The sequence below is a fragment of the Phoca vitulina genome, unplaced genomic scaffold (genome assembly GCF_004348235.1).
Source record: "Phoca vitulina isolate PV1807 unplaced genomic scaffold, GSC_HSeal_1.0 scaffold10, whole genome shotgun sequence".
Lineage (NCBI taxonomy): Eukaryota > Metazoa > Chordata > Mammalia > Carnivora > Phocidae > Phoca > Phoca vitulina.
In genome coordinates, this window is record NW_022589713.1 from 41,918,156 (window position 1) to 41,945,507 (window position 27,352).

General features: G+C 46.9%; 1 protein-coding gene across 1 annotated transcript in view; it reads left to right on the forward strand.

The window, feature by feature from the left end:
- Positions 1–3,323: 3,323 nt before the first annotated feature.
- Positions 3,324–27,352, forward strand: part of CCDC13 (coiled-coil domain containing 13) — a 51,706-nt gene continuing 27,677 nt past the window's right edge. Inside the window, exons 1-5 of the mRNA XM_032408871.1 lie at positions 3,324–3,463; positions 16,187–16,413; positions 18,449–18,597; positions 22,536–22,678; positions 24,273–24,362. Of these exons, the coding sequence (XP_032264762.1) occupies positions 16,193–16,413; positions 18,449–18,597; positions 22,536–22,678; positions 24,273–24,362 (603 nt within the window). The 5' untranslated portion in view covers positions 3,324–3,463; positions 16,187–16,192. The remainder of the gene's footprint in view (positions 3,464–16,186; positions 16,414–18,448; positions 18,598–22,535; positions 22,679–24,272; positions 24,363–27,352) is intronic.

Below are 27,352 nucleotides of genomic sequence, written 5' to 3' on the forward strand. Positions count from 1 at the left end.
TTGCCTTGTATTTATTTCCGTTTGGAAAAAATCAATCATTCCTCAAAGTAACACAAGGATTAAGTTCCAAGAAGAGAGAGAATGTTTTGTACCTTTGGTAGGAACTATGGTTAAAGAATATTTATCAAATAGGAATAATAGTATCTATTGAGTATTTACTATGTGCCACACACTATTCTAAGTGCTTTTCATGTATAATGTCATTTGGATTTCCTAACAACCCTAAGAGGTAGGAACTATGATCCTTATTTAACAGAGGAGGAGGCTGAGGCATGAACAGTGTAAATATCTAACCCAGGATCACATAGCTAGAGAGGGGTGTAGGTTTGGGACTGGAACCTGGGCAGTCAAGTCGTAGATGCTAACAGGTATTAGCAGTGTTGGCCTTTGTGAAATTAATACTGGAGTGGCAGCAATTACCATATATTAATAAAATTAGGCAGGAGGTTACAGCATGGTCTTGACTCACCACTGACTTTATAACTTGGATCAAATCCAAGTTTTCTCAATCTTAGCTATAAAATGAGAAGTCGAGCTAGGTAATTTCTACAGTCCTATATAGCTTATAGGTCATTATATGAGTTTGAAAAGTGCTTTAAAAATAAAGCTATTACTAGGAACTATTTTCTCAGGTTCCAGTAGACCTGATAGGAGATCCTGGTAGGCAGTCCCAACAATTGTTTCATGAAGGATAAGCCTTCTGTAGAACAAATTTGGGAACAATTTTCAGAAAATTGTTGTTCTAATGGATGACTACATTATTGATTTGTTAAACTAAATTACTCATTTGAGAGAAGTTGATCTAGACCAATGCCAGAGGATAGGCCAAACAAAAGTGAAGTGTTGAAAGGGTACTGAGCATTATGTTACTAAGGGTGGGGTTGCTCATTCAAGGAAGAGAGTGGTAAATTAGCTGGATGAATAGATTGGCATCAGATAATGGAAATTCTTAAAAGTGGCTCAGGTGAATGTGATATTACATGTTATTAAGTCAGTCCTGGGTTCACAGTTCTGCCACCTACTAGTCAAGTAGCCATGGCTTCCTCATCTGTAAGATAGGGACAGTATCAGTGGCTAAGGGTCATTGGGAAGATAAAATGTAGTGGTGACTGTAAGGAGCCTGTCATAGCACCTGATGCATAAGTAAACTCAGCAAATGACCGCTACTTCCGTCGGTACTGTGGTAAGCTTGGGAAAGCAGCAGGGCCGGTGTGAGGGCCCTGTCCTCACAACTGACAGTCCAGCAGGGAAGGCCGTCATTAAGTGATTATAGAAAAGCTGGTTGAATGCTAGGTATAGGTAGCAGCAGTAACATCCAGCGGGCGGACTTAATCGAGGGTTGGAGTCAGAGAAAGTATCCCTCAGGAAGCAATGTTGTACCTTAAAGAGATGGTATGTTGATTTTCACTGAGAGTTTGATTCCTTGGCTTAATGTTATATGTTACTGGGGCATTGGTGTGTGATTGCTTCCATGTCTCCTCTAGTATCTTTGAGGCCATGATGATCTTTTTCATCCAAAGCACCTGGCACTAGTGCCTGGCTCATATAAATATTCAATAAATATTTGTTTAATTGGAAGAAGTAGGTTTTGTTTTTTTACATTCATGAGTCTGTCACTGGAGGTTCCCTATTTCTGATGAGCAACAGTGACATCTGGTGGTAAGAGTTGGAACTGAAATCTTCAAAGTACACTGCTTCCCCGTCAGGATTTTGGAGTAGAGGATCAGTCCCGGCAAGCCTCTTGCCTCACAGTTGAGGAAATGCTACTTGGAGAGTTTTCAGGAACTTGTAATTTAGGCTCTATCTCCATGTAAATCTAAAGCCCGTTGTAACATACTTACTAGGCCAGAACAAAGCTGAATGAATATAAAGTATTTTAAAGTTCTCCTGTGTCAAATGATAGAACTGCCAATTATTATTTATATACCTGATTCTGTTTGAAATAAGGAATTAGCTTTTAGCAAGGTAAATGTTAGAAAATTTTTTCCAAATTCAGCAGTGATAAATGATTCTAGGTTGGAGTTCAGTGTCCACTTGGTCGTCTCAGAGGAACCTGGTAAATAAATAAATAAATGTTCATATCAGCTTTATTCATAATATCCCCAAACTGGAAACAACCCAGAAGTCTTCCAATGGGTAAGTGGTTAAATAAACTGGCATATCCATACCATGGAAAACTACCCAGCAATAAAAAGGAGCAAATTATTGATACACAACAATTTGGATGAATTTCTAGAGAATTACTCTTGAGTAAAAAAAAAAAAAAATCAATCCCCAAAAGTTAGATATTGTATATTTATATAAAAATTTTGAAATGACAACATTTTAGAAAAGACAAATGGGTGGTTACCAGGGTTTAGGGATTGGGAGGTGGGGGAGGGATGTGGATGTGGTTTTAAACTCCCAAGAGAGGGATCCTTGTGGTGAATGAAGTATTCGGTGTCCTGACTGTGGTGGTGGGTACGAAAACCTACACGTTGTAAAATTGAGCAGGACAAAATACATCACAAACATGAACACAAATTAAACATAAATAAGATAGGTGTATCAGTGTCAATATTCTGATTGATGTTGCAAAATGTGGTCTGGTGCCAAAAAAAAAAAGTGGTTTGGTGCCACATCTTCGTGAATGTCTATGGAGTGAATGCCTTATGAGGAAAAAATAAAGAAAAGCAATTATGAGATGTCTGGACATTTTCAAATTATGAAGGCCTCGATAAATATTGGGAAAGCTTCCTTGGATCTCCTTTCATAGAAATTTGCCTCCCGCTTCCATATAGCCTGAATATAGTAGTGACTTAAGTTGGGCAGTGTCTTAAAAAAACAAACATACAAGTGTTTTCCACGATGAAAATAAACCATAAATCCCCCAAGCAAAAATAAAAACAGCACTGTAATTCCACCATCCAAATATAACCATTTTCTTTTAATATTTCTATGTATTCCTCACAGTCTTGTTTCCGTTTTAAAAAAAACACAACTTTATTTAGCAATTACTATTTTGCGTCCTGCTTTTTTCACTCACCGTCACAACACAATTTCCCCCCATATTTTTCGAAGACATTCTGAATGCGTCACATTTCGTGGTGGGATCATTCACTTTTCCAACTCCCTTACAGGACCACTGAATGTGCATCTCTGCCCAAAATGTTCGGCCGACGAAACTTTTAAAACATATGTTCCAGTATCGGATGACTGGGCCAACTATAAAGTCTCAAGCACACGACGCCTTTTTCCACCCAGCCCACCGCCCCTATTCCCACACCTCCTCAACCTGGGCCACAAACGCCACCGTCACTTTTCCAACTCCCGGAGCCCCGTCGGCCTCCGTAGACACGTGGTGACGTCACGCATAGAGCGCCTCTGGTTTCCCTGGTGACGGTTGCTGGGGCAGCGCGTGCAGGCGTCCGGAAGAGGAGACAGAGCTGCTCTGGCCTTAGAAGTGAGGAGCGGAGTGACCGCTGTAAGTGCCGGGAAGGGCGGAAGGTCCCAGGCTGAAGCCCGGGGAGCCCGCAGCTGCTGGGGGGGCCTGGACCTGAGTCGGAGCTCACAAGCTCGCCCGGGCGCCTTGCCCTGCCGCTGGCCCGATGCTCACTGCCGGCCTGGCGAGCGGGGTCTCTCCCCACGTCATTCTGTGAATCTCCACGTACAGCCTCCTCGCCTCTCCAAACAGACACTTAGTTTCCGTATGGTACAGGAGTTAGTGAGGTGCAGAGGGTGGGTCACCTGCCCGAAGTCACACAGTAGGTGGCATGGTCAGAACTCCGACCTAGGTCCGTCGGACCAGCACCCTCTTCTGGTTATCCGCTACAGAGCCCTGCTGCACAGTACGGAGAGGCGGAGCGGGAACTAAGGGGCTTGTTGGTAACCACTTCCCGCATATTCCCGATTCAGGGCCAGCCCCCACGGGACCTAGACCCGGACGAGCGAGTCCCCTCAGAGCGGGACTCCCACCCGGCGAACCAGACATGTGCGCCCCACCCCCACCTCAAACCCGTCCCTACGTTGATGCGGGCCTGACAGGCAGTCGGTGCACAGGGCTCCCAACTAGGAATCTCTTGGGCTTCTCTCCACCCCCAGGACCCCAATCTGTTGCTGGGAATACTCTAGGAAAACATAATAAAAAAGAGAGAGGGGGAAAGAAGAGGGAGGCTGGTGGGGGCAGAGGAGGCTCATGCCTGGAAGGGGCCTCAGCCCTTCCTCCCTGGTCTCTGTCCCCAGTGCTCAACTGCCTCTGGGACTTTTGCTTTGCTACAGGAAGTAGCCTAGTGGGTGGGTGCCCCTCTCCCCATGAGTTAGCTCCAAGTCTTTCCTGAGCCGAGAGTTCCTTCCATGAAGACTTAGCCTTAACTTTAAAAAAAAAAATTTTTTTTAATAGGCTTTATTTCTTAGAGCAGTGTTAGATTTACAGAAACATTGAACAGAAAATACAGAGTCCCTATATACTCCTCACTTTTCCCCATTATGAACATCTTACATTGGTGCGATACATTGTTACTACCGATAAAGCTGTATGTTGTTATTAACTTCAAAAGTCCATAGTTTACATTAGGGGTTGTGTGAATGTGTGTGTTGTACAGTTCTGTGGGTTTTGCCAAATGCAAAATGTCAAGTATCCACCATTAAAGTATCTTACAGAAGAGTTTCACTGCCCTAAAACCCCCTGTGCTCCACTGTTCATCCCTCCTCCCCTCTCCCCAAACCCTAGCAACCACTGATCTTTTTACTTCTCTATAGTTTTGCCTTTTCCAGAATGTCATATAGTTGGAATCATACAGAATGTAGCCTTTTCAGACTGGCTTCTTCACTTAGCAATATGCATTTAACTTTCCTTCATGGCTAACATTTTTTTTCATGGCTTGATAGCTCATTTCTTTTCATCCTAAACAATATTCCCTTGTATAGTTGTACCAGTTTGTTTATCTTCTCACATATTGAAGGATATCTTGGTTGCTTCTCATTTTAGGTAATTATGCATAAAGCTGCTATAAATATTCGCTTGCCGGTTTTCGTGTAGACATAACTTTTCAACACATTTGGGTAAATATGATTGTTGGATCATTTGGTAAGACTATGGTTAGCTTTGCAAGGAACTGCCAGACTGTCTTCCAAAGTGGCTGTACCATTTTGCATTCCCACCAGCAATGAATAAAATCTCCTGTTGCTTCAAACCCTTGTCAACATTTGGTGTTGTCAGTATTTTGGATTTTAGCCATTCTAGTAGGTGTGTAGTGGTATCTCATTGTTGTTTTAATTTGCAATTCCTAACGACATATAATGTTGAACATCTTTTCATATGCTTATTTGCCATCAATATATCTTCTTTGGTGAGATGTGTATTCAGATCTTTTGCTCACTTTTTAATTGGGTTGTTTTCATACTGTTAAGTTTTAAGAGTTCTTTTGTATATCTTGCATGCAGTCCTTTATCGGATATGTGTTCTGCGGTCAAAGTTTTCTTCCAGACTGTGGCTGGTCTTTTCATTCTCTTACCAGTGGCTTTTGAAGACAGAAGTTTTTAATCTTTTTTTAAGATTTTATTTATTTATTTGACACAGATAGAGAGACAGCGAGAGAGGGAACACAAGCAGGGGGAGTGGGGGAGGGAGAAGCAGGCCCCCCGCGGAGCAGATCAGTTGACTCTATTTGTGTGGGTCTATTTCTGGGTTCTCTCAGTTCTGTTCCATTGATCTATTTGTCTGTTCTTTCCCCAGTACCACACTGTTTTAATTTCTACAGCTTTATAGAAAATCTTAACATTGGGTAGCATCAGTCCTCCAATTTTGTTCTCCTTCAAAATTGTGTTGGCTATTCTAGGTCTTGTGCCTTTTCATATAAACTTTAGAATCAATTTGTTAGTATCCACAAAGTAACTTGCTGGGATTTTGATTGGGATTGTGTTGAAACTATAGATCAAGTTGGGAAGAATGGACATCTTTGTTTGTTTGTTTTGTTTTGTTTGGAAGAACTGACATCTTAAGAGTAGTGAAGTCTTCCTGTCCATGAACATGGAATATTTATTAAGTTCTTCTTTGATTTATTTCATCAGAGTTTTATAGTTTTCCTCATACAGATCTTTTACATATCTTGTTAGATGTATACTAAAGTATTTCCATTTTTTATGTGAATGTAAATGGTGTTACATTTAAATTTCAATTTCTAGTTGCTCTTTGCTGGTATGTAGGAAAACAATTGACTGTTGTTTATTAACCTTGTGTCCTACAACCTTGCTATAGTTGTTTTTTAGTTCCAGGATTTTTCTTTTTGTTCTTTTTTGCTGATTCTTTAGGATCTTCTACATAAACAATCATGTCATCTGAGAACAAGACAGTTTTATTTTTTTTCTTTCCAGTCTATAATGGTTGCTTTTCCTCTCCCACTGCCAGAAGCAGGAGCAGATTTTCCTCTGATTTTCACAGTGAGAATCTGGTAGGGTTCCTGCGGGTAAAAATCATAAAAGTATGAGGGCCCCCAAAGGACTAGACTCTTTGGAGTTTTAAAACTGCAAGCTAGTCCACACCGAGCCCTCAACAATTCAATTACAGGTTAGTGTGTCTACTGATATTGACTCTAGTTGTAGGCTTCTGCTCCCAGTAAACTGTGATTCTCTGTATTCACCTGACTCTCCAGTTTTCAGGGAGCACTTTGCCCTGTGACCTCCATTGTCTAATGATTCTGAGTTCCACTAATTTCCAGTTTTTGATTTTTAGTTTAGATTTTTTTTCTTATTGTGAGGATAGGAATGACAGCTTCTAAACTCTTTACATGTCAGAAGTTCTGCTCGGCTTTAACTTTTGAAACTCTCTGCACCTCCACTTCTACTAAAGTCCAGAGCAAGTAACAAGACCCTGGTCATGTCCCAGAGCACCACATGTAGAAGACACAAATGTTATTAAGATGGATTTTAAAAGAATGCTTGTCTAAGCACTTGTTACAATTACTTATAAATAGCATGTTCACAGATACAGCTGGTTACCAAAGATGGTTGGACTAAGAAAGGCCAAATTCATTCACTTTTCCAGAAATATTTACTGAGCACCTACTGTGTGCCAAATACTGTTGCAGGTTTGCAATACGACAATGAACAAAATAGATTAAAATGTGCTCTCTCAGGTAGCTTACATACTAGTTGGAGAACATAGATGATAAATAAGTAAAATGTTCTGTATATCAGACGGTGAAAAGCGTGATGGAGAAAAATAAATGTGGGCAGGGGAGAGGGAGTTCAGGGGATGGAAGCAGGGGAAGGGAATGCAGTATTAAGTAGGGTGGGCAGGGAAGGTATCCCTGAGAAAATGCCCTTTGAATAGACACCTGTCTACCTGTCTGGAGTGGGAGAGGAAAAGTAACCATTACAGGTTGGAAAGGAAGAAATAAAACTGTCTTGTTCTCAGACAACCTGATTGTCTGTGTAGAAAATCCCAAAGAATCAACAACAACAACAAAAATCCTGGAACTAAATATAAGTACCTTGGGAAGAACATTCCAGCAGAGGAACAGCCAGCAGAAAAGTCTGTGAGTTTGATGCATCCTTGATAATGAAAGATGGGTTGGCAGAGGGACCAGATTACACCGGGCCCTATTTTTATGCTGAGGTGGACATGGTCTGACCTATGTATTAACAGGGTTACTCTGGCCAATGTGTTGAAAAGAGACCATGGGTTTGGGGGCAAGGGCAGATGTAGGGACAGGAATTAGGAGGCTACAATAAGGATCAGGAGGTGGGAAGTGCTCAGGTTCTGGGTATATTTTGAATATAGACCAAGAGAATTTGCTGATGGATTAGATGTGCTGGGGCGGGGGGAGTCGAAGGCACTGATCATTAGAGGCCTTGCCATTTTTCATTTTGCCACAGAACCTTCACACATGCTGTCCTTTTAGCCCAAATGCTCCTCTTCTACTTAACTCTTACACATACCTCAAGTCTCAGCTCACTTCCTCAGGATTGCTGTCCTGGATTCCCCAGACTATGTCAAACTCCCTGATAGAGACTCTCAACCCTATGTATCTCCTTCAGAGCATCCCAGTGATCATTTTATGCTTTTTAATGTGATCATTTGATCAATGTCTGGCTCCTCCACCAGACTATAAGTTCCATAAGAAGAGATCCATCCATAGCTCTCTGTGCGATGCCAATACATATTTGCTGAGTGATCTTTAATCCATGTTCTACAGGACCAAATGAAATCAAGTTGAGTGTCCTTAGTGCTGTTTGCTCTAAGGCCAAAATTGCTGCTGTGCTTCCTTTATTCATTCATGGCACACATGTTAATTTAGCACCCACTGCATACCAATGCTGGCTTATACTGCAGAGACAAGATTCAGAGATTAATGTAACAGTTTCTACCTTGAGGGTAGGTAGAAGGTGACAGAAAGTCTTCCATTCTTTCATCTGGACTCACCAAAATATAAAGAACAGGCATATCTTTGCTCCCGTTTTTAATGTATACCAACCACATTGTCATGAACTAGTCAGGAATCAGGGAGGGCCAAGAGGTGTTTTTGAAAAATTTAGCTTTGGCATTATTGTTATTTGCTTTTATAAAGTATAAGTTTTCCTTTCTGCTTCATGGGAATCAGCATCCCCAACTGAGATCCATGTTGTCTTTGGTCAAGGGTCTACCTTGATTTGTAATTAAGTTGTTTAGGAAGAGGAGGAAGAATGTGGCCTGGGGCCCATCTCAGGAGGTCCCTGGCATCCCCCCTTCAGCTGCCCCTAACTACAGCTTCCAGCCCCCACAGCCTCTGCCCTGATCAGCCCACCCTGCCTCTTCTTTGCTCAGACTCACCAGTCTGTCCCCATCCCTACCTGGTAATGTCTGCTCACCTCTATCTGCTCCTAGCCATCTCTTCTTCCTCCATTGTCCCCTTCCTTCTCTCCCACCTCCTTCCCAGCCTCCTGCTCACCTTCTCCCCGCTGTATTTTGTCCATACCCCAGTCTTGGACTCCTGAGGCTCCAGTTCAGGCTGCTCTTCTGAGCTGCAGACCCACCCAGCGTCTCCATGTGGAAAGCCTAGGGAGTCTCAAACTAAGCAGTGCCTGGCACCAGGCTTGCCTGCAGCTTGGAAAACTCTTCTGCCTGGACCCCCCATCTCCCCAGCCACTCAAACCCAAGCCCGCTAGACTCCCCCTCTCCTTCTAGGCTGCACCCTTTCCCCCCATCTCTTCCATATGGCACCATTCCTGTTCCCCATTCTCCATCCCCACTGCCACAGCCTTGATTCGGGACCATGTTCCTTTCAGGAAACATCCTCCCAGGTAGGCTCCTTTGCCTCCAGCTTCACAAAATGCAAGTTTGATCCTGTCTGTGCCCTCTGAACATCCCCAGCATCCTCAGGATGAAGTTTAGGCTCCTTACTTGGGCCAGATAAGGCCTTCTTTCCAGTCCCTCCCCAAACCTTTGCCCTGCCTTCTGGCCATCCTGAGCCTTTCTCAGTTCCCCACACTCATCACATTCTCTCTGCAAATGCTCTTCTTCTGGCAGGACAGCCCTCTGCCCCACCACTCCTGGCACCCCTTTTCCCTACCCTAAGCCAGTTTCTTCAGCACTCAGCTTCAAGCTGACTGGGGTGCTGCCTCTCCTGCAGGTCTCCCCAGCTTCTCAGACCACTTACCTCCCCTCAGTCTCAGGCCTAGCTCATCTTTAGACTCACCTGGGAAACTTTAAAAATAGACAGATGCAAAACATAAATAAATAAACTAAAAAATAAATGAAAATAGATGCCCAGGCCACAGCCCAGACCAACGACATCCAAATCTCCACTAGTTGCTGGCTTAGCACAGAGTGGGTGCTAATGGCCTGGGGGCTGATGCAGACCAAAGGTGCCCTGTCAGTGCAGACATGCTGTCTGTCTCCCACAGGCTTGGCTGGGTGGAGGACACCCCATTTCGTATGAGGAGAAAGAGAATAAGAGCTAAACTGTCAGGAGAGCTTCTGTGCCAGGCGCTGTAGCACACACTTGCCATGCATTCCCTCATTTACTCCTGACGGCCCCCCTGTGGAGTATATAATGATTATCATCCCATTTTACAGATGGGGAAACTGAAGCACAGATATTAATTTGCCCAGGAAACAGTGTGCATCCGAGAAGTACCTGTTGCCCAGTGACTTCAAGTGCACATCAGGAATAGCAAAAGGCTTTACATGTTACTCTTTGTTTATTTACTCAGTCATTCATTTTTTAAGTTTTTTTTTTTAAATTGTAGTTGACACAATGTTATGTTAGTTTCAGGTGTACAATATAGTGATTGGACAAGTCTATACGTTATGCTGTGCTCACCACAGTAAGTGTAGCCCCCTTCTGTCACCATACAATGCTATTACAGTATCATTGACTACATTCCCTGTGCTGTACCTTTCATCCCGTGACTTATTCATTCCATAACTAGAAGTCTGTACCTCCCACTCCCCTTCACCCATTTTGCCCATCTCCCACCCCCCTTCTCTCTGGCAACCATCAGTTTGTCCTCTGTATCTTTCATTCATTTTTTTCCCCTTCATCCTTGAGCACCTGCTACACTCATTCAATGACAGTTCTACAAATAATTGAAGGCCCATTCTGGGCAAGATGCTGAGAATTAAAAAATAAGGCATAAGACCTCTGCCCTTAAGAGTCCTCTTAGTAAAAGGAAGGAATAGAAACAAAGTCATAGATAATTATAATACATTGAGTAAGTTAAGGGATGCCCAGGGGATTCTAGGAGTCCACAGAGTACCCCCAGGGGAATCCTAAAGGCTAAACAGGATTTTATGGGAAGGAGAAAGGGTCGGGGGGAAAAGCCTGGGAAGAAGGCATCCTAGGAAAGCAGAGCAGCTGAAGCAAGCCTCTGAGATGCCTCCAGGCTTGAGCCTAATGCTCAAGGAGTCACAAACCCAAACATCTGCTGGGGCTGATGAGAAACGAAAGTGGTGAATCCAGCAGGTGTAAGAGAAAGAACAGCATTTATGAGCAGTGATACCAGGAAGCTGATGTGCTGGCTGCAGCATCTGGGAGTGGTAGGGGTGGTGTTGAGTGGGAAGAGCATAGCCTGCCCAGAGGGAACTCCTTCTGCCCAGCAACTGCTATTCATGCGGGGCTATGGACCCAGCATGGCCAGACCTGTAAACTTTTGAAAAAGAACTTTTGAAAAAAATCTGGATTTAATTGACATCTACAGATCTTTGAATGTTGGCAACAAATTCAAATCCTCATAGAGCATTCTGTGAAAGTTAAATAAAAATGTGGGATGGACGCCACCTTCGGGCCAGCCAGAGTGGCCTCCATGAGTCCTGACAGGGTCTTGGAGAGGTAGGAGCCACTTAGATCTGGTTTTAGAAATGTCCCAGATGGTCATATGTGGTATAGATTAGAGGTACCAAGACAAGACCTGGGAGCTAAGATGGGAAGCAGGCAGCCAGAGAGATGGGGAGGCACTAGGAGGATACTGGGGTGAGCAGGCAGGAGATAAGGTGCAGAAGAGGTGACCTTATGATGTGAAGGAGTGGCTGTGGAGGCTAGAGGCTGCCAAGTCATGGGGCTGGGTCACTGCAGGCCCAGCAGCCAAGGAAGGCTTTCTGCTGATGGGTCACAAGCATCACTGTGAAGGACAGGAAGCATCTGGGTGTGGGGCAAGATGAGGAGGAAGGGAGTTCCCAGGAGAGACCACCAGGAAGGGAGAAAAAATAATATTTTGTTCCTACCAATGCATAGCTGACAAAGTATCTTGACACACACACACATACCCCCCCTGCTTTGCATTTGTCCCTCACAGAATATCTATGGCCTCCCTGTCATCATCTCCTGCTCACTGAAGAGGGATTGAGACCCAAAGAGGTCTAGAAACACTCTAGTCTCACACAGAGCCAAGTTCACCCTGAACCCTTGGTGCTATCTCAGCTTGGGCCAGGCTACTTGTACAGTAGCCCAGACCAGCATGTCCAACACCCAGGCTGCTCCCTGACCAGTGACCTCAGAATCCCTGAGTGTGGGACCCAGGCACCAGTATCTTTAAAGCTCCCCAGGTGGTTCCAGTATGCAGCAGGGGTGGGCACTGCTGCTTTATATGCTAGGCACAGCCTCCAAGTTGCTGTTGACCCAGAATGATTATTAATAGCGCTCCCTTTCACTCTCCAAGGTGACCCAGTTTGGAAAATGAAGTATATGATTGTCCCTGCTTACAATCTACAGAAATAGGGAATCACAGGATAAACTGATTTTTAAACTCTTTAGTTACATTTTCAAATAATAGGCTCAATAGGGTTTTCTTCAATCTCTAGACACTTTTTCAGGTGAAATTCCCCTAAATTGGGTTGGCAAGCTAAGGCCCCAAAGCCCAAATCCAGCTCACTGCCTGTTTTTGCAATAAAGTTTTATTGGAACACAGCCACACCCACTCATTTCCGGCTTATCTAGTGCTACTTTCTGCTACAACAGCAGAGCACAGTACTTACAACAGAAACCATACAGCCCACAAAGCCTAAAATGTTTACTATCTGGCCCTTTACAGAAAAAGTCTGATTTGCCTGTTTATAACATTGAGTCCAGTTGTTAAGTTACATTATATCCCTGGGTGTCCCAAAAGATGGGTTGGGAAATGGAATGACTAAGGTCAACCACGCCGGCAGTCAGCCATGCCTCTGTGACTGACCCCCAATAAAAACCCTTTTGTTTGTTTGTCTGCTTGTTCAATAAAGTCTGAGTGGAGACTTATCTACGGCTGCCACACATTCAGCAGAGGTGTCCAGGGGTTCCTGTAGTTTGAGGGTCCCCAAGACTATCCTCAGTTTCCACGATTTGATAGAAGCACTCGCAGGACTCAGAAAAGCTGTTATATAGTTATGACAAAAGGGTACAGATTAAAATCAACAAAGGAGAAAGGCACATTGGGCAGAGTCCAGGAGACACGAGGCACAAGGTTCCAGTTGTCCTCTCCCAGTGGAGCCTCAGGAACAGTGCTTGCTTCAGCAATATGCATGAACATTGGCAGCCAGGGAAGCTCACCCAAGCCTTGGAGACCAGGGTTTTTACTGTGGGTCAGTCACACAGACATGGCTGGCTGCCTGCATGGCTGACCTTAGTCATTCAATCTCCCACCTCTTTAGAGGTCAAGCTGTTACATGGCGTGGCCCAAGGCCCCCATCATAAAATCACATTGTTAGTTAGCATAGACCATCTGGAGTGGCCCAAGTCCCCCAGGTAAAGAAGGGCATTGTTGTCAGGCAGGATATACCAAAGACTTAGAGGTTACCTCCTAGGAGCAGGTCAAGGGTCAAACCTTTCTTTGGAATAGGCAGGGTGTGGACAACCCAGACGTGATGAGTTAATTCTTTACTGCATAGTTCCTCTTATGGGCCGAGCTACCTGGTAAGGAATTCCAAGGTAACACCAGCGCCTCTTTTACTGCAACAGGCTCAAGGTCGGACTGCAGGATCAGGCCTCGGCACACCCCAGCCACCTGGGCAGCGCTAACACAGCCCCATGCCTGGTCTCCACCCAGACTTATTAGATTGAATCCTCCAGGGCTGGGGCCTGGACATCAGTACTTGTAGATTGTATCCCTAGAGATTCAATACTGAGACAGGTTTAAGAAGCCCTCGGTATGGGCTCTGGGACCACCCCTGTGGACAAGGTGGAGATAAGTACAGTGGAGAGGTGTAGATGCAGGGAGGATGTTCTTCCTAGAGGGTCAGGAAAGGATGTGCTACTTAGGCCGGGCCTGGGGGAACCAGCAAGGTTTAAGTCAGAGATGGAGAGATAGAGGAGCAAGGGGACACTAGAGAGGACAATAGGCTGGAAGGAGAAACAGAGGCTTAATCCCCCAGAGCCTTAATCCCCCAAAGCCTTTAATGCCACTGGACTTGGTTTTGTGGCTAAAGGGCATCTAGTGAGGCTCTTTGGTGCTGGGCGTGTCAGGCTGAGTTGTGTTTTAAAGAAAGTAGTCCCTTGGCCAATGCAGGCTGGACTATAAGTAAGGTGGGAAGAGGGAGAGGACAGCCAGGGCAGTAGGGACCTGCTGAGCAGTCCTGGGAACAGAACCATCCATCATTAGTTCACCAAATACTCATTTCATGCCTGCTACACACCAGGCCCCATTCTAGGCACTGAGGGCCCAACAGTGAACATCACACAGTGCCTGCCATTGTTGGGCTGGCAGACAGGGAGAGAAGCAATCAACAAACATACAGTGTGTCAGGTAAAGCCAAGTGCTGTGGAGGAAGGTACCACAGAATAAGGAGTGTGGGGAGTGAGAGTAAGAGAACTTTCTACAAAAGAAGAGTGCAGAGGCCTCTCTGATAAGGTGACATTTGAGAGAAGTGAGTAAAGTGGACGTTGGCTGGTGGAGGGGTGGGAGAACATTCCAGGGAGAGAGAACCACAAGTGCAAAGGCCCTGAGATTGCCATGAGCATGATAGTGAGAGCGGTATCAGTGGTGCCGGAAATATGGGGGCAGATGTCAAGACATTTATGGAGAATCAACAAGATCTATGACTAGTTGGATGGTGGGTGGATGATGTGACTTCAGTTTGGTTTAAGGCAGGGGTGCTTAACACTTGCTACGCTTTAAAATCATGTGGGGACCATTTAAAAATTCCAGTGTTCATGCTCTATTATTCTGTTTATCTGGAGTTCAAAAGTAAACAAAACCACCCAGAATGTAAGCACATAACACAATTTAAAACTGGGCAAAAAAATATAGATAGACACATCACAAAAGAAGATATGCAAATGGCCAGTAAGCCCATGAAAAGATGCTCAATATAATTTGACATCAGGGAAATGCAAATTGAAAGCACACTGAGATACTACTACATACCCACTAGAAAGACTAAAATTGAGACTGACCATACTAAATGCTGGCAAGGATGTGGAGCAACTGGAACTCTCATACACTGCTGGTGGGAATGGAAAATGTTACAGTCACTCTAGGAAACAAGTTAGCAGTTTCTTATAAAGCTAACATAAGTTTACCACCTAACCTGGCATTTCCACTTCTATGTATTACCCAAGGGAAATAAAAAAGAACATATGTTCACACAAAGACTTTCTTGTATATGAATGTTCATAGCAGCTTTATTCATAATAGCCGACAATGGAAAGAGTTCAGGTGTCCAATAACAGGTGAGTGTGTGAGCAAACTGTGATATATCTACCCAATGGGGTACTACCCAACCATAAATAGGAATGAACTAATGATGCATGCAACAACACGGATGAATCTCTAGAAGGTAGTACTAAGCACACACACACACACACACACAGCAAAACAAAACACAGAACAAAACAAAAACAAACCACAGACTGCCTACCATATGATTCCAATTATATGAAATTCTAGAAAAGGCAAAACCATAAGTGACCAAAAGCAGACTGGAGTTTGCCTGGGATTGGAACTGGCAGGGAGACTGACTGCAGAGGGGCACAGAGGAACTTTTTTGGTGTGAAAGAAATGTTCTACAGCAATGGTGGTGGTGGTTTACACAAGTATATGTATTTGTCAAGACTAGTTTTCACACATAAAATGGCATATTTTAGTGTCAATGAATTATACTTCAATAGAGTTGATTAAAAAGAAAACAAAACTCATCTTTAATGGCAGAGGTCAGAATAGTGGTTACTTGGGGGAGGGGGGACACCTGCCTGGAAAGGGCACAAGATAGCCCTGCTGGGGGACAGGAAGTACCCTATACCTTGATCTGGGTGGTCACCACAGGGATGTATACTTATGTTAAGATTCATTGAGCTGTACACTCAGGATTTATGTACTTTACCATGTATAAATTATACTTAATTTTTAAAAAGTAATGATGTCTGGACCCCACTCCCAGAAATTGAGATTTAATTGGTCCAAGGATGTTGTGCCCAAGCTTTGTTATATTTTAGGGGCTCCTAGGAGAGTCTAATATCCAGCCAGAGTTGAGAGCCACTGTTTTTAGAGACAGAAAGGAGGGCAGTGTTGAGTCTCAGTGCTGGGGAGTATTCTGACACCTTTGCAGTCTGGTGGCACATTCAGGGCTGGGGAGGATGCTCAGCTCAGATTTGGCTTTTAGGGGATTTGAGGTGAGGGTGGGTCTTCTGAGCTTCTATATGGACACCACAAGGCTAAGCTGGGTCCTCCAGACTTGGAGGCTGTAGACAGAGCTGATTTTGTGCTGAGTACTCTCGGGAAATGTGTACTTGGTGGGGTTTGCTTCTTTTCCTACTCCTAGGGCAAGATGGCAGCAGATGAAGGTGCACAGAACACCTTACGTCTCCAGTTCAAGGCCATGCAGGAGATGCAGCACAAAAGGTTACAGAAGCAGATGGAGAAACAGAAGGAAAAGGAACTGAGCCTCGAAATCAAAGTCGATGACCAAAAAGAGCCCTTGGAGATTTCCGATGGCCTCAGCCTTCTCCAACCTGGGGATCAAAACTCGAAAAACAGCTTTGAGCAGAGGTAAATGCAAGTTTGAACTCTCCCAGGAGCACTGGAGGGAGGTAAGGAGGGAGGGGGCGAACTGATCACAGACCAGTGGGCAATCAGGTTGACCAGATGTGTGTTTACAAGTTGAGCCACAGAAGTTTTGACACAGGTTGTCAGACTTGGGTCTGATAGATCTGTGCTCCTATGGATATATTGGTATAAACTGTATTTAAAAATAATTTAAAGTCAAATGGAAAATTTGAAGCTCATCAGGGTGTAGTTTATTCACTTGAATTTTCTTATTCAGTCTCTCTTTCATGAAAATTGTGTTTGGGTTTCTGAGGAGCTGGTTGGCTAACTCTGATGGTTCATAAATGATCATTGCCCCAAATTCTCATCTGGGATCATTCTCCTATGCCAATTTCCCTTTCCTGACACATAACAACCCATAAACATACCTGTGTAAAGAAGCTCTTGATGGGTTCCTTGGTTCTTCCATGGTGAAAAGGTTGAAAGGAGTCCAGAATCTTCTCATTTTGCTCTAAATTCAACAATGTCACAGATGCATGTTGAGTTATACTTACTATTAGAAGCAGAAGGCTATGTTGATACAAAATTCTCTGCTAATAAAAAAAAGAAAAGAAAAGAAAGAAACCACAATAGTTGTTGAGTTGTCTCTTTGCTTCTGGTTTGGCCCAGAATCTATCTTCTCCATTTTCAGGTTCTACTTTTTATGGTTTCTCAATTTTCAAAATATTCTACTAAAAAATGCTAACTGGGAAAAACATACAGGTTGCTCAATAATTGAAAAAGTTCCTATGGCTCCTAAATATTAGCTCTAAGTTAATCCCAGACCTATTTCCCAGTGATCTTTCCCCAAATCAGAGAAACTGGAATTGGTGGAGACTTGAGCCATTGGTAGAATACCAACACTAATGATAATATCAGGGGCCCCTGGGTAGCTCAGTTGGTTAAGTGTCCAACTCTTGATGTCGGCTCAGGTCTTGATTTCGGGGTTGTGAGTTCAAGCGCTGCGTTGGGCTCCATGCTGAGTATGGAGCCTACTTAATAATAATAATAATAATAATAACAATGATAATGACAATATCAGCTGTTACATAATAATTACTGTTCCCTCTAACTTCTGTAACTTTCTTGCTTCCCCACACACCTGTCCCTAGGGAGCCCATTCCGTGCCTCACAGTAGAAGTGATCACAGGCCCATCAGTCACATGTTTCTCATGTTTTAAAGTGCTGAAGAGAGCCTGGCAAGACAACTTATAATAAACAAAACCAACAACCTGCTCTGATTTTCTGTCAGGGTTACCTGAAACCTAGAGGCCTAGCCTTAAGACTTAGGCAATTCCTATTTGGTCTTCTAATATGTGTGTATATATACATATATGCAGTTCTGACTATCAATGTCCTTCTGAGTATCACTTTAGGTGCATGTCACAAGCTTTGATGTATATTGCTGCTGCAGTCATTCTGTTCTAAATGCTTCATAATACACATTACAATTTCTTCTCAACCCATATATAATTTAGGAGAGTGGTTTTTGTTTTTGTTTTTGTTTTTTTTTAGTCTCAGACAATGGGTTTTGGGGTTTGTTTTTTATTTTAATTTTTGCCACATTTTTTTACTATTGATTTCTAATTTTAGTCAATTGCCATTAAAGAAAATGGCCTGAATGATTTCCACTATGTGGAATTTGCCAAGCTTGCCTTTGTGGCCTATAATATAATACATTTTTATCCATGTTCCATGGATGCTTGACGGAGTATGAATTCTTGGAGAGGGGCAGTCGGTTATATAGCCCTCTCTTAAATCCACAGTAAACAATGTTATTCAAACATTTTCTCTCCTTTCGTGTGTGTGTGTGTGTGTGTGCGTGCGCGCACTCAGTTTTGAGAACAGTGTGTTAAAATCTGCTCATTGACATTTTTCTATTTCGTACAGACCAGTCCTTATCACCACCTAGTGTCCGACCAGATACAACACACCTGGGCGGGGGAGACCTGACTCCCGCTCATCATCGGTCCCTGTAACTCTGCCTTCGCCCTTACAGGATGCTTGAAGATGAGATTGCACACCTTCGAGAGCAGCTCAGGGAGACGGTGGATGAAAATGGGCGATTGTACAAGCTGCTGAAGGAAAGGGACTTTGAAATCAAACATCTCAAAAAGAAAATAGAAGAGGACAGATTTGCCTTCACAGGTAGCTCCAGCGTGGCCGCAGCAGTCCCTGCCTGGAAGTCCTGGTAGCTGGCCCAGCCGCTGTGGAGCCCCCTGCGCAGGGCAAACAGCAGGTTCCAGAGGGCAGGTGCTCAAGAGAGAGTGCCAAGGGTCAGCTGTGGTCAGTCTTGTCCAGATGAGTCCTGGAAATGAAGGAGCGGGTGGAGGAAGAGAGCCGGCCAAGGAGGCCAGCGTACCAGGAAATGGGAGCACATGAACAGCAGGGACAGTCTGCAGGCCTTCTGGGCAGTATTGATGGCCCAGCTAGGACTCACGACAGGGCTTCTCCATGGATGCTAGCTGCATGTCGTGGGCCAGCAGGGTCCATTTGATCTTGCTGCTCAGGCTCAGACATTATATTATGGATGTGAAAAAGCCCCAGTGGCCTTTACTGGCATTTACTCCACAGCACTCCAGAAAAGTGGATGGGACAGGGAAGGTAGCTGTTCTAAGGGGATTTCCTAGGACCCAGTAGGGTCTAGAATGGGGCTTGGCCCTTGAGGTCTGGGCTGGACTTTGGCTCTGTTGGTAGGAACGTTGGCCTATGGGCCTGGAGATGACCTTAGCTCTGTGGGTGTGGGCTGGACATTGGCTCTGTGGTTGTGAGCTAGACCTTGACCCTGAAGATCTGGTGGGGACGTTGGCCCTGACTGTCCTCTGCTCCACATAAACCCATTGAGCAATTCCCAGGTAGCTGACTAAACCAGAAAATTGGTGTAACTGATCACAGATAACAGCGGGCCACAGCCGGCATCAGCCAGAACGTCCCTCCCCGCCTTTGAGAGCCAGTCTCTTTAAGGTTCGGTGCATGCAAAGCACCAGAACTGAATGAAAAAGCAAAGGGAACTTGGTATCCTAAAGGCCCTTGGTAGCCTATTGTGTCTCCCTCCATTCTTTGGGCCTTTTCTGTCTAAAACAAAAACCGCACTGAGGAAAAGGACTTGGGAGACATAGAAACACACCCCGCCTGGCTCGGGTTCAGATGTGGAAGGGCAGCTTGCCCTTCGGCAGGGCTGTAGAGAAGCCGATGAGTTACAGGGGGAAGCAGGAGATGCTTCCTCACGCCCGGAGACTGGGGACCCGGGGGCCCCTCCCTCTTGCCCAGCCTGTCCCATGCTCTCTCTTGTCGTCTCTGCCAGCCTGCTCATGGCCTCATCTGATTGCCCAACTCTTCCTCAAGACCTCTTGAGTCCAGTCCTCGCTGTGCAGTCCCCATTTCTGATTTCCAGCATCAAGTTTGGAAGAGAAAAGTCTGACGGGCCTGGTGCATGTTTTTAGACCAGGCCACAAGTGATGGGCTGCTGACAGCTGATGGACTGGTTTTCCTTTGGCTGGATTTTTAGTGATTGCTTTAATTCTGTTGTTTTTTTTAAAAAAAAAAAAAACTATTTCTTTGTATGAGTTTTTGGTGATTGCTCAGGTGATCACAAAATACATAACTTTTCACAGTCTACTTAGAATTAGCATTTTCCCACTTCAAGCAGAATGAAGGAACTACCACGCTATCGGTCCCTTTGCCCTCCCCCACACAGTGCAGCTTTTATATGTGTTAGATCTCTGTATATTGAAAATCCCAACAGACAATGTTATAATATTTGCTCTCAATCATTACACATAAAGAGCCTAAGGAGACAAAAATAGTCTATTATATTTACCCACATATTTAGCATTTTTGTGCTTGTCCATTCACTGCTGCCCCCTTACCATGGGGTTGCAGCTTCAAGAGTAGGGCTTGGGAAAGCAAAAAAAAAAAAAAGAGGAAGAAGATTTTTCTTGTTTTCTCTGAGTCCCCCTTCCTGCCCTTTAGACTAGAGAGGGCCTAGGGGTGCCTGGGTGGCTTAGTTAGTTAAGCATCTGCCTTCGGCTCGGGTTGTGATCTCAGGGTCCTGGATTCAAGCCCCACGTCTGGCTCTCTGCTCAGTGGGGAGTCTGCTTCTTCCTCTCCCTCTGCCTGTCTCCCCAGCTTGTGCTCTCTCTCTCTCTCTTACTCTCTGAAATAAATAAATAAAAATCTTTTAAGAAAAAATAGACTAGAGAGGGCCTCTCTTGGACCTCTTCATGATGTCTAGTTCTGGGATTTTTGAGTCCTGGAAGGAAAACATAACCCAGAAAACTCGCTGCTGGGCCCCGTCTACTTCTAGGTCGCGCTTCCCTCCCCATGCTCTGAGCCCTTTCTCTTGAAGCGTCCCTGGCCTCTTCAGCAGCCAGGAGGTGGCCAAGGGCAGCTGCCCTAGTTGCCGTACTCAGTGCCTGGCCAGGCCAGCAGCAGCAAGCCCGGGCTGAGTCGCTCTGAAAACCATCAGGCATCCTTGTTTACCTTCCACCAGTTGTCATTCTCAGGCTGTTCTGAGGCTCATGATGGTCGTATTAAAAAGCAGGCCTAGGGAGGTGTCTCTGCCAGTTACCCATTGCTGGAGTGTCAGAAGCATTCAGAGAACCTCCAGACCCTCTGACCAGATCTGCTTTTGCACAGCTGGGCCGGGGGTTCTAACGCCACCTAGTCAGTCAGTAGCCAAGCGGGCTAGCTCCCATTGCCAGCCATCTGCACAGCCCCATACCATTCAACCTCCCACATTCACACCCTTCCAGCTACCTCTTCCCCAGCCTCCTGCCCTTGCCCACTGTGTTCCAGCTACTCTGCCTGCCAGATGGTCCTCAGATACTCCAAACATATGCCTGCCTCTGGACCTTTGCACTTGCTGTGTCCTCTTCTTAGAATACTCTTCCTAGTTGAGAACACTCTTCTTGATGGCTTGACCCCTCACTTCATTCATCCAGGTCTCTGTTCACATGGACCTCCTCAGACAGGCCTTTCCTGACCACTCCATCTAAAATAGCATCACCCATCCCTCTCACCCTCTTGCTCAACTTCGCTTTATTTCATAGCATGTAGTCCTCCCAATCATTGGAATACATATTTATTTGTTTTTTGTTGTTGTTGTTGTTTTTTAAAGATTTTATTTATTCATAAGAGACAGAGAGAGAGAGAGAGGCAGAGGGAGAAGCAGGCTCCCTGCTGAGCAGGGAGCCCGACGCGGGACTCAATCCCAGGACGCTGGGATCATGACCTGAGCCAAAGGCAGACGCTTAACCATCTGAGCCACCCAGGCGCCCCATATTTATTTGTTTTTTATTATCTGTCTCCCCAGCTACAATGTAAACTCCGTAAGTCTTTTTTATTCACCGTTAAATCCCTAGTACAGAGAGTGCCCAATATTTGGTGAAGCCCAGTAAATATTTACAGATGGATGCGTGCGTTTGTACTGACTAGATGTCACCACAAAACTCTGTGTAAGAAACCAGCACATAATGTCAGCAGCGTTCAGCAGGAAGCATCAAACATCTGGGGTTAATTGGGGCTCAGCAGATCTAGACCAGGCCCGGCTAGGGCAGTTCAGCCTTGTTCCACGTGTCTCTTCCTCTTCCTGGGACCAGCCAGCTGGCCTGGCTGTGTTCTTATGGAGTTGGCACGAGTGAAAAGAGGGGGAGTTAACTACCCAAGTGCTTTGCAAGCCTCTACCTGTGCGTTATCTGCTAACAACCCATTGGCCAAACAAGTCATTGGCTGAGCCAGAGTCAGGCAGGCATAGAAGGGTTGAGAGGGTACCTATTGGCTGGAGGGCACGGCAGAGTCATAGAGCCTAGGGTGTGGATGTGTAACCCTGTCACTGAGGAGGGCATGAAGAATTGGGGCAATAAACTTCTATCCCATAGAAGTAAAATTTACACTTTGCAGAGTGGCTGCATTTCTACTCATTGGAGTTGGGTTTCAGGGTTCCCAGGTATGCAGTCACTCCCCTGAGCCTCTGCCCTTTCTGGAGGGTTCTAGCTTTTAAAACCCCAGGGCCATTGGTAGTGTGGCATGAGTTTGATGTGTGGGCCTGTGTGTTTCCCTGACCTCGCTGTTTTCCTTCATCGTAGGCACAGCCGGTGTGGCCGGGGATGTGATTGCCACCAAAATCGTCGAGCTGTCCAAAAAGAACCGGGTGCTGACGGCAGAGTCAGAGGGCGCGAAAAGCAGAGTGAAGCAGCTGAGCAATCGTGTCCAGGAGCTGGAGCAGGAAGTGAGGGGCCTTGGTCATTCCTGCCTCTAGAGGGGACTCCCAGGACCCTGGGCCACTCCTCCAGAGAGGGAGTCACACTTAGATGCTTTGGGTCCTTCTGAAGGGCTTGTGGGTCAGTGTTTGCAAAGAGTTCCTCAGTCTTTGTCATGTCCTGAGAGGGGGGAAAGTGTGTCAGGAAGCAAGGGGGACACAGCGCGGGGAGGCAGCCGTCAGAGTGGTTAGGACACAGATCCGGAGCCTGACCTGGGTGTGAATCTCAGCTCCGTCACTGACCTGCTTTGTGACTTCGAGTAGGTTATAAATGCGCTGTGCCTCAGTTTCCTCCATCTGACACATAGCAGTAATAACAGTACTCACCCTAAGGTTTTTCTGACCATCAAGAGACGTAAGTGTAAAACGTTTCGACCTGTGCCTGGCATGTAGCAAGCACTAGATAAACGTTCGTTACCTACATTAACAGGGATCCTTGCTAGTGTGAAGCTAGAGCCAGGAGCACTCCAGCAGCTGGTCTCACTCTTGCCCATCTTCCTCTTTCTGCTGCCCCCCTGCCCTCCCACAGCTAGTCACAGACCCCCAGTCTTGCAAGGACACAGCCCGAGCACTTCATGGTCCCTTCGGGGCTGGGATGGAATCCACAGGCTAGAGAGGACCTATGTAGCTCCCTTATATGGCTGAAGAAGCTGGAGCTTGAAGAGGGTAGGGGGCTTTCTCGAGTCACACAGCACGTGGTGGTGCTGCATTGCTATTTCAATTCTGTTGCCGTCTGCAGGCCTCCCCAGATGTTATGCTGGCCATTGAATTAGAACTTCTTTATTCTATAACAAATGGTTTGAGAAGCACCTCAAGCTCTGTGCCAGGCCCTGTGGGGGGAGCGAAATAGGCATGGGCCTTGCCCTCCTCAGGGGCAAACCCAGCACCCAGGGCCTCTTAGAGAAGGGGCGCTCACAGTGGGTCCCTGGAGGGTGGGAAGGGGCCACACTGTGAAAGGTGGGGGACGGGCCCCCATGCAGAGGGACCAGCAGGCGCCAAGGTCCTGAGTGGGGAAGAAGGTCTTAGAGGAAACCCAGGTGGCCAAGAGTAGAGGAAGATGAGGTCAGAGAGGTGGGAGGGCAGGCCACCCCGGCCTTATCAGACATGGTCTGGTCTTTGTGTGAACAATCAGGAAAGCTTTAAAGGGGCAGTTGGCTGTCTGTATGAAACACTAGGCTTGGCTCCAGGCCATGAGCCCATGTGGCAGGTTTCTTAGCATCTCTGACCCTGTCTTCTTATCTACCACATGAAGTCCATTATCCCTTTACGCTACTCCTCCCAGATTGTGGACAGAGCTCCAAGATACAGACCACGGCTACAGTATTATGTATGAAGCTGTTAGTGAATCCTAGTATGTGACTGGGGAGTGGGGCAGACCATCGATCAAACCCTCTCCCACCGAGAGCAGTTTGTAGGGGAGTGTTCTTCCGTTAATGGTCCTAAAGTGAGCTGGAAGGTGAACCAGTGAGATCAGTAACCACACCCTGCGGCGGCATGAGCACTGCACTCAGGTACCACAGTTGCTAAGCAGAATCCAATATTAAGTGCAAGGTTTGCTTTTCAGCTGCAGGCGGCCCTGGCCAGGCTACCAGCCAACGCGGCCACCGATGCGGGAGCCAAAGCGTCGAGGGCTCAGATGGGAGACAGAGCCTTGGTATGAATTCTCGTCTGTGCTGGGGAGTCTGTGGGCCTGGGCCTCCCGTCCTCTATGGGAGTGTAGGCGCCTCCGTCCAGGGTCCACCCCATTGCTATGCCAAGCCCACCAGTGCAGCATCCTCAGCGTGGGCATCAGGGAACAATAACCAAGTCTGTGGCCTGAGGCCAGGAATGCCCCAGTGGAGGCCAGTGAAGGTCTAACTCTGATTCAGTCCCCAGAGAGGGAGAACAGGAAGGGCTGGAGGACCCTGGAACCCTAGAATTTCAGGACCAGCGGGGAAGGCCTGGTCCAACTGGCCTCCAACTGTCAGCCCAGCTGCATCCTTTACAGCATCCTTACTGGGGAGACATCCAGCCCCTTACTTTCCCCAGGGACAAGGAGCTCACTCCTGCCCAAGAGAGTCCTGTTGGGGGTGGGGGTACATTTCATATTGTGAGAAGTCTTCCCTTTGTGGAACTCCAAATCTACAAAGTCAAAGTGACTATTGGGAATGCAGCTTGTTCCCCAGATTCCATTCTACTCGGCCAGTGAGTAGGGCCTGGAACCCAGGAAATGAGGATTGGGGCTTCACGAAAGGAAGGCAGTCTGACCCTGTGGGCTACCAGGGAGGGGCACCGGGCCCATGCCAGATGATAAGTAGCCTCAGAGTCTTAAAAACAACCCAGGAGACCTCCCCAGGAGTGTTCTTGGAAATAGAGGGAGTCAAGCCTTAGGACTCCCTGTTCAGTGCTCCTTTTCTAGCTCCACCTCCCTTTGCCTACAACTCAGGGTCAAGCCACCTCATGCCTGACTTGGGGAGAATTCAGCCCTCAGTCTATAGTGATAGTTTCCTAGGGCTCCAGGGGGGCGAACCTAGTGGGGTGAAGGCTAGTCTTGTGTAACCCTGTCTCATTGCTGGGGAGGTGATAGAGGGGCTCTGCCCTTGGCAGGGGCTGTTCTGTAGGACCTTTTCTGGCTCCAGGGGACACTGATAAGCTGCTCCCGGTTTATCCAGAACACTGAGCATTTGCCATGTCCCTGACTAGGCTGCCATTAATGGGAGGCTGCTTGTTCAGTCACTTGTTGAGCGTGATAGGATTTTCTGAGCCCTGTGAAACAGGGAATCAAAGACAGGGCCTCTGTCCACAGGGGAGCCCAAGAGGGGAGATGAGTAGCCACACCGAAGGAAGGAGGGGGACAGGGCCTTCAGAAAGAGCCCCAGGGCCTCAGAGTTCACAGAGAGAGCACACCCTCCCTGTGAGGCAGCTAGGAGGTGGGCTGGAGGAGGGGGTCCTGAGGTGGGCCTTGCTGGAGAAAGGGGGATGGGGGAGGGCCCTCCAGCAGAAGCAGTACAAGCTGAGGCTGAGAGGCCGGGCAGCACTAAGTATTCCTATTCTGTTTGCTAGCTGCGTGTGGGCTGGACAGTGTTTGCCCGCAGCCCAGGGCCTGCAGGAGGGAGAGGGGGGAAGGGGAATGTAAGCCAAACAAGGCTAGGGTGGGGTGACCCACGGAGGGCGGCCTTGACTGGCGGCTGGAGCTGGGGCACTCAGCTTTGCTGGTAGGCTTCTGCCAGAAGAGCGGGTAATGGGCAGTAAGCCTCCGTTCAGCAGTACGGTGCGTTTTCCAGGGCACTTGGGATCGGAGAGAGAACAAAAGCAGCCTTCCCCCTCACTACACCATTCAGGGTAGCCCAAGCCTGAACCACACTTCAGAGGCCTGCGCTCACGGCACGCTCTGGCCCCGGGCGCCAAAGCGCATTCCGGAGTGGAGCTGAATGCCCCGTCTCCACTCGGCACAGTCGGCGTGGGGCTCCCAGAGGCTGTGCTGCAAGAGCATTGGCATCGTCTGTTCCCCTTGGACTGCGTTTCATTTAGTCCCTCAAAGAAAATGGCCCAGGGAAGGGGAGGGTTAGGCCCCTCCTCAAGTCCCCCACAAAGCCCGTGGAATTTCGCTCTGGGCAGAAGCAGCTCTGAGATGGCAGCGACGTGGGGTTGGCCCCATGTCCAGGAGGAGAGGACTGAGGGCTTGGCAGAGCAGAAGACCAAGAAGTGGACGGCACTGGCTAGCCCTCAGCCCCCTTTGCCAGCTACCCCAGGCCAGGCTAGGCGCCCCCCTCCGGCATTGCCCTGTCAGAATCTGCCCCAAACAGCATCCTTCATACGCACCTCCTCTCAACATTCACAGGCCCCCTGGGCACTGGTGTTAATATACCCCAATTTTTACAGATGAGGAAGCCAGGCGTGGAGAGGGGAGTCATTGCCTGTGTCATAGATCCGGTCCCGGATGCGTGCTCTTCCCAGGCTTTGAGCAGGGTCACGGCCGTCACGTGGGACGCTCATAAACACAGCCCCTGCACCACCACCTGTCAGGGCCTGCGGGCCTCGTGCACCCAAGACCCAACAGGCAGGGGGTGTTGCTTCTCAGTCCGGACACGTGCAGAGTTAGCCCCTTAGCTGGGGGAGGACAGGCATCCAACAGCCCGGAGAAGGAATGGCAAGACGCCAGACAGGGGGAAGGACACGCACACACACATGCACACACACACTTTTTTTTAAAGATACATTTGTGTTTTATATAAGTTCCCAGTTTATACTCTGTTCACATTGGGTATTCTGTTTAGCCTCATGGTGGTGCTGTGAAGAAGCAGGACAGAGAAGGATTCTTTACCCATTCCATAAATGAGGAAACCAGATGGGGTCAGACTTCTTGGACTGTGTGTCTGGTTCCCGTTTCCCTCCTCAGTGGTTTTCACCTGGGCTGTCCACAACCTCTGGGGACCGGGGAACTTCCCAGACCCAGTCTCTGTGGACCTGCCTTCCGCGCCAGTGTCCCCAGGAGATTCTGTGTGTGCCTGCTGAAGACAGCTCAGAAAGCCACTGCAGCACCTGCCCGGCTTCCAGAAGTGCAGCCCACCTGGTCTGTCGGGCAGGAGCAGATGGTCTTGGCATCATGGCCTGATGGGCTGCTCAGCCCACCCGTGATGCCTGGGTGCCAGAAACAGCTTCAAG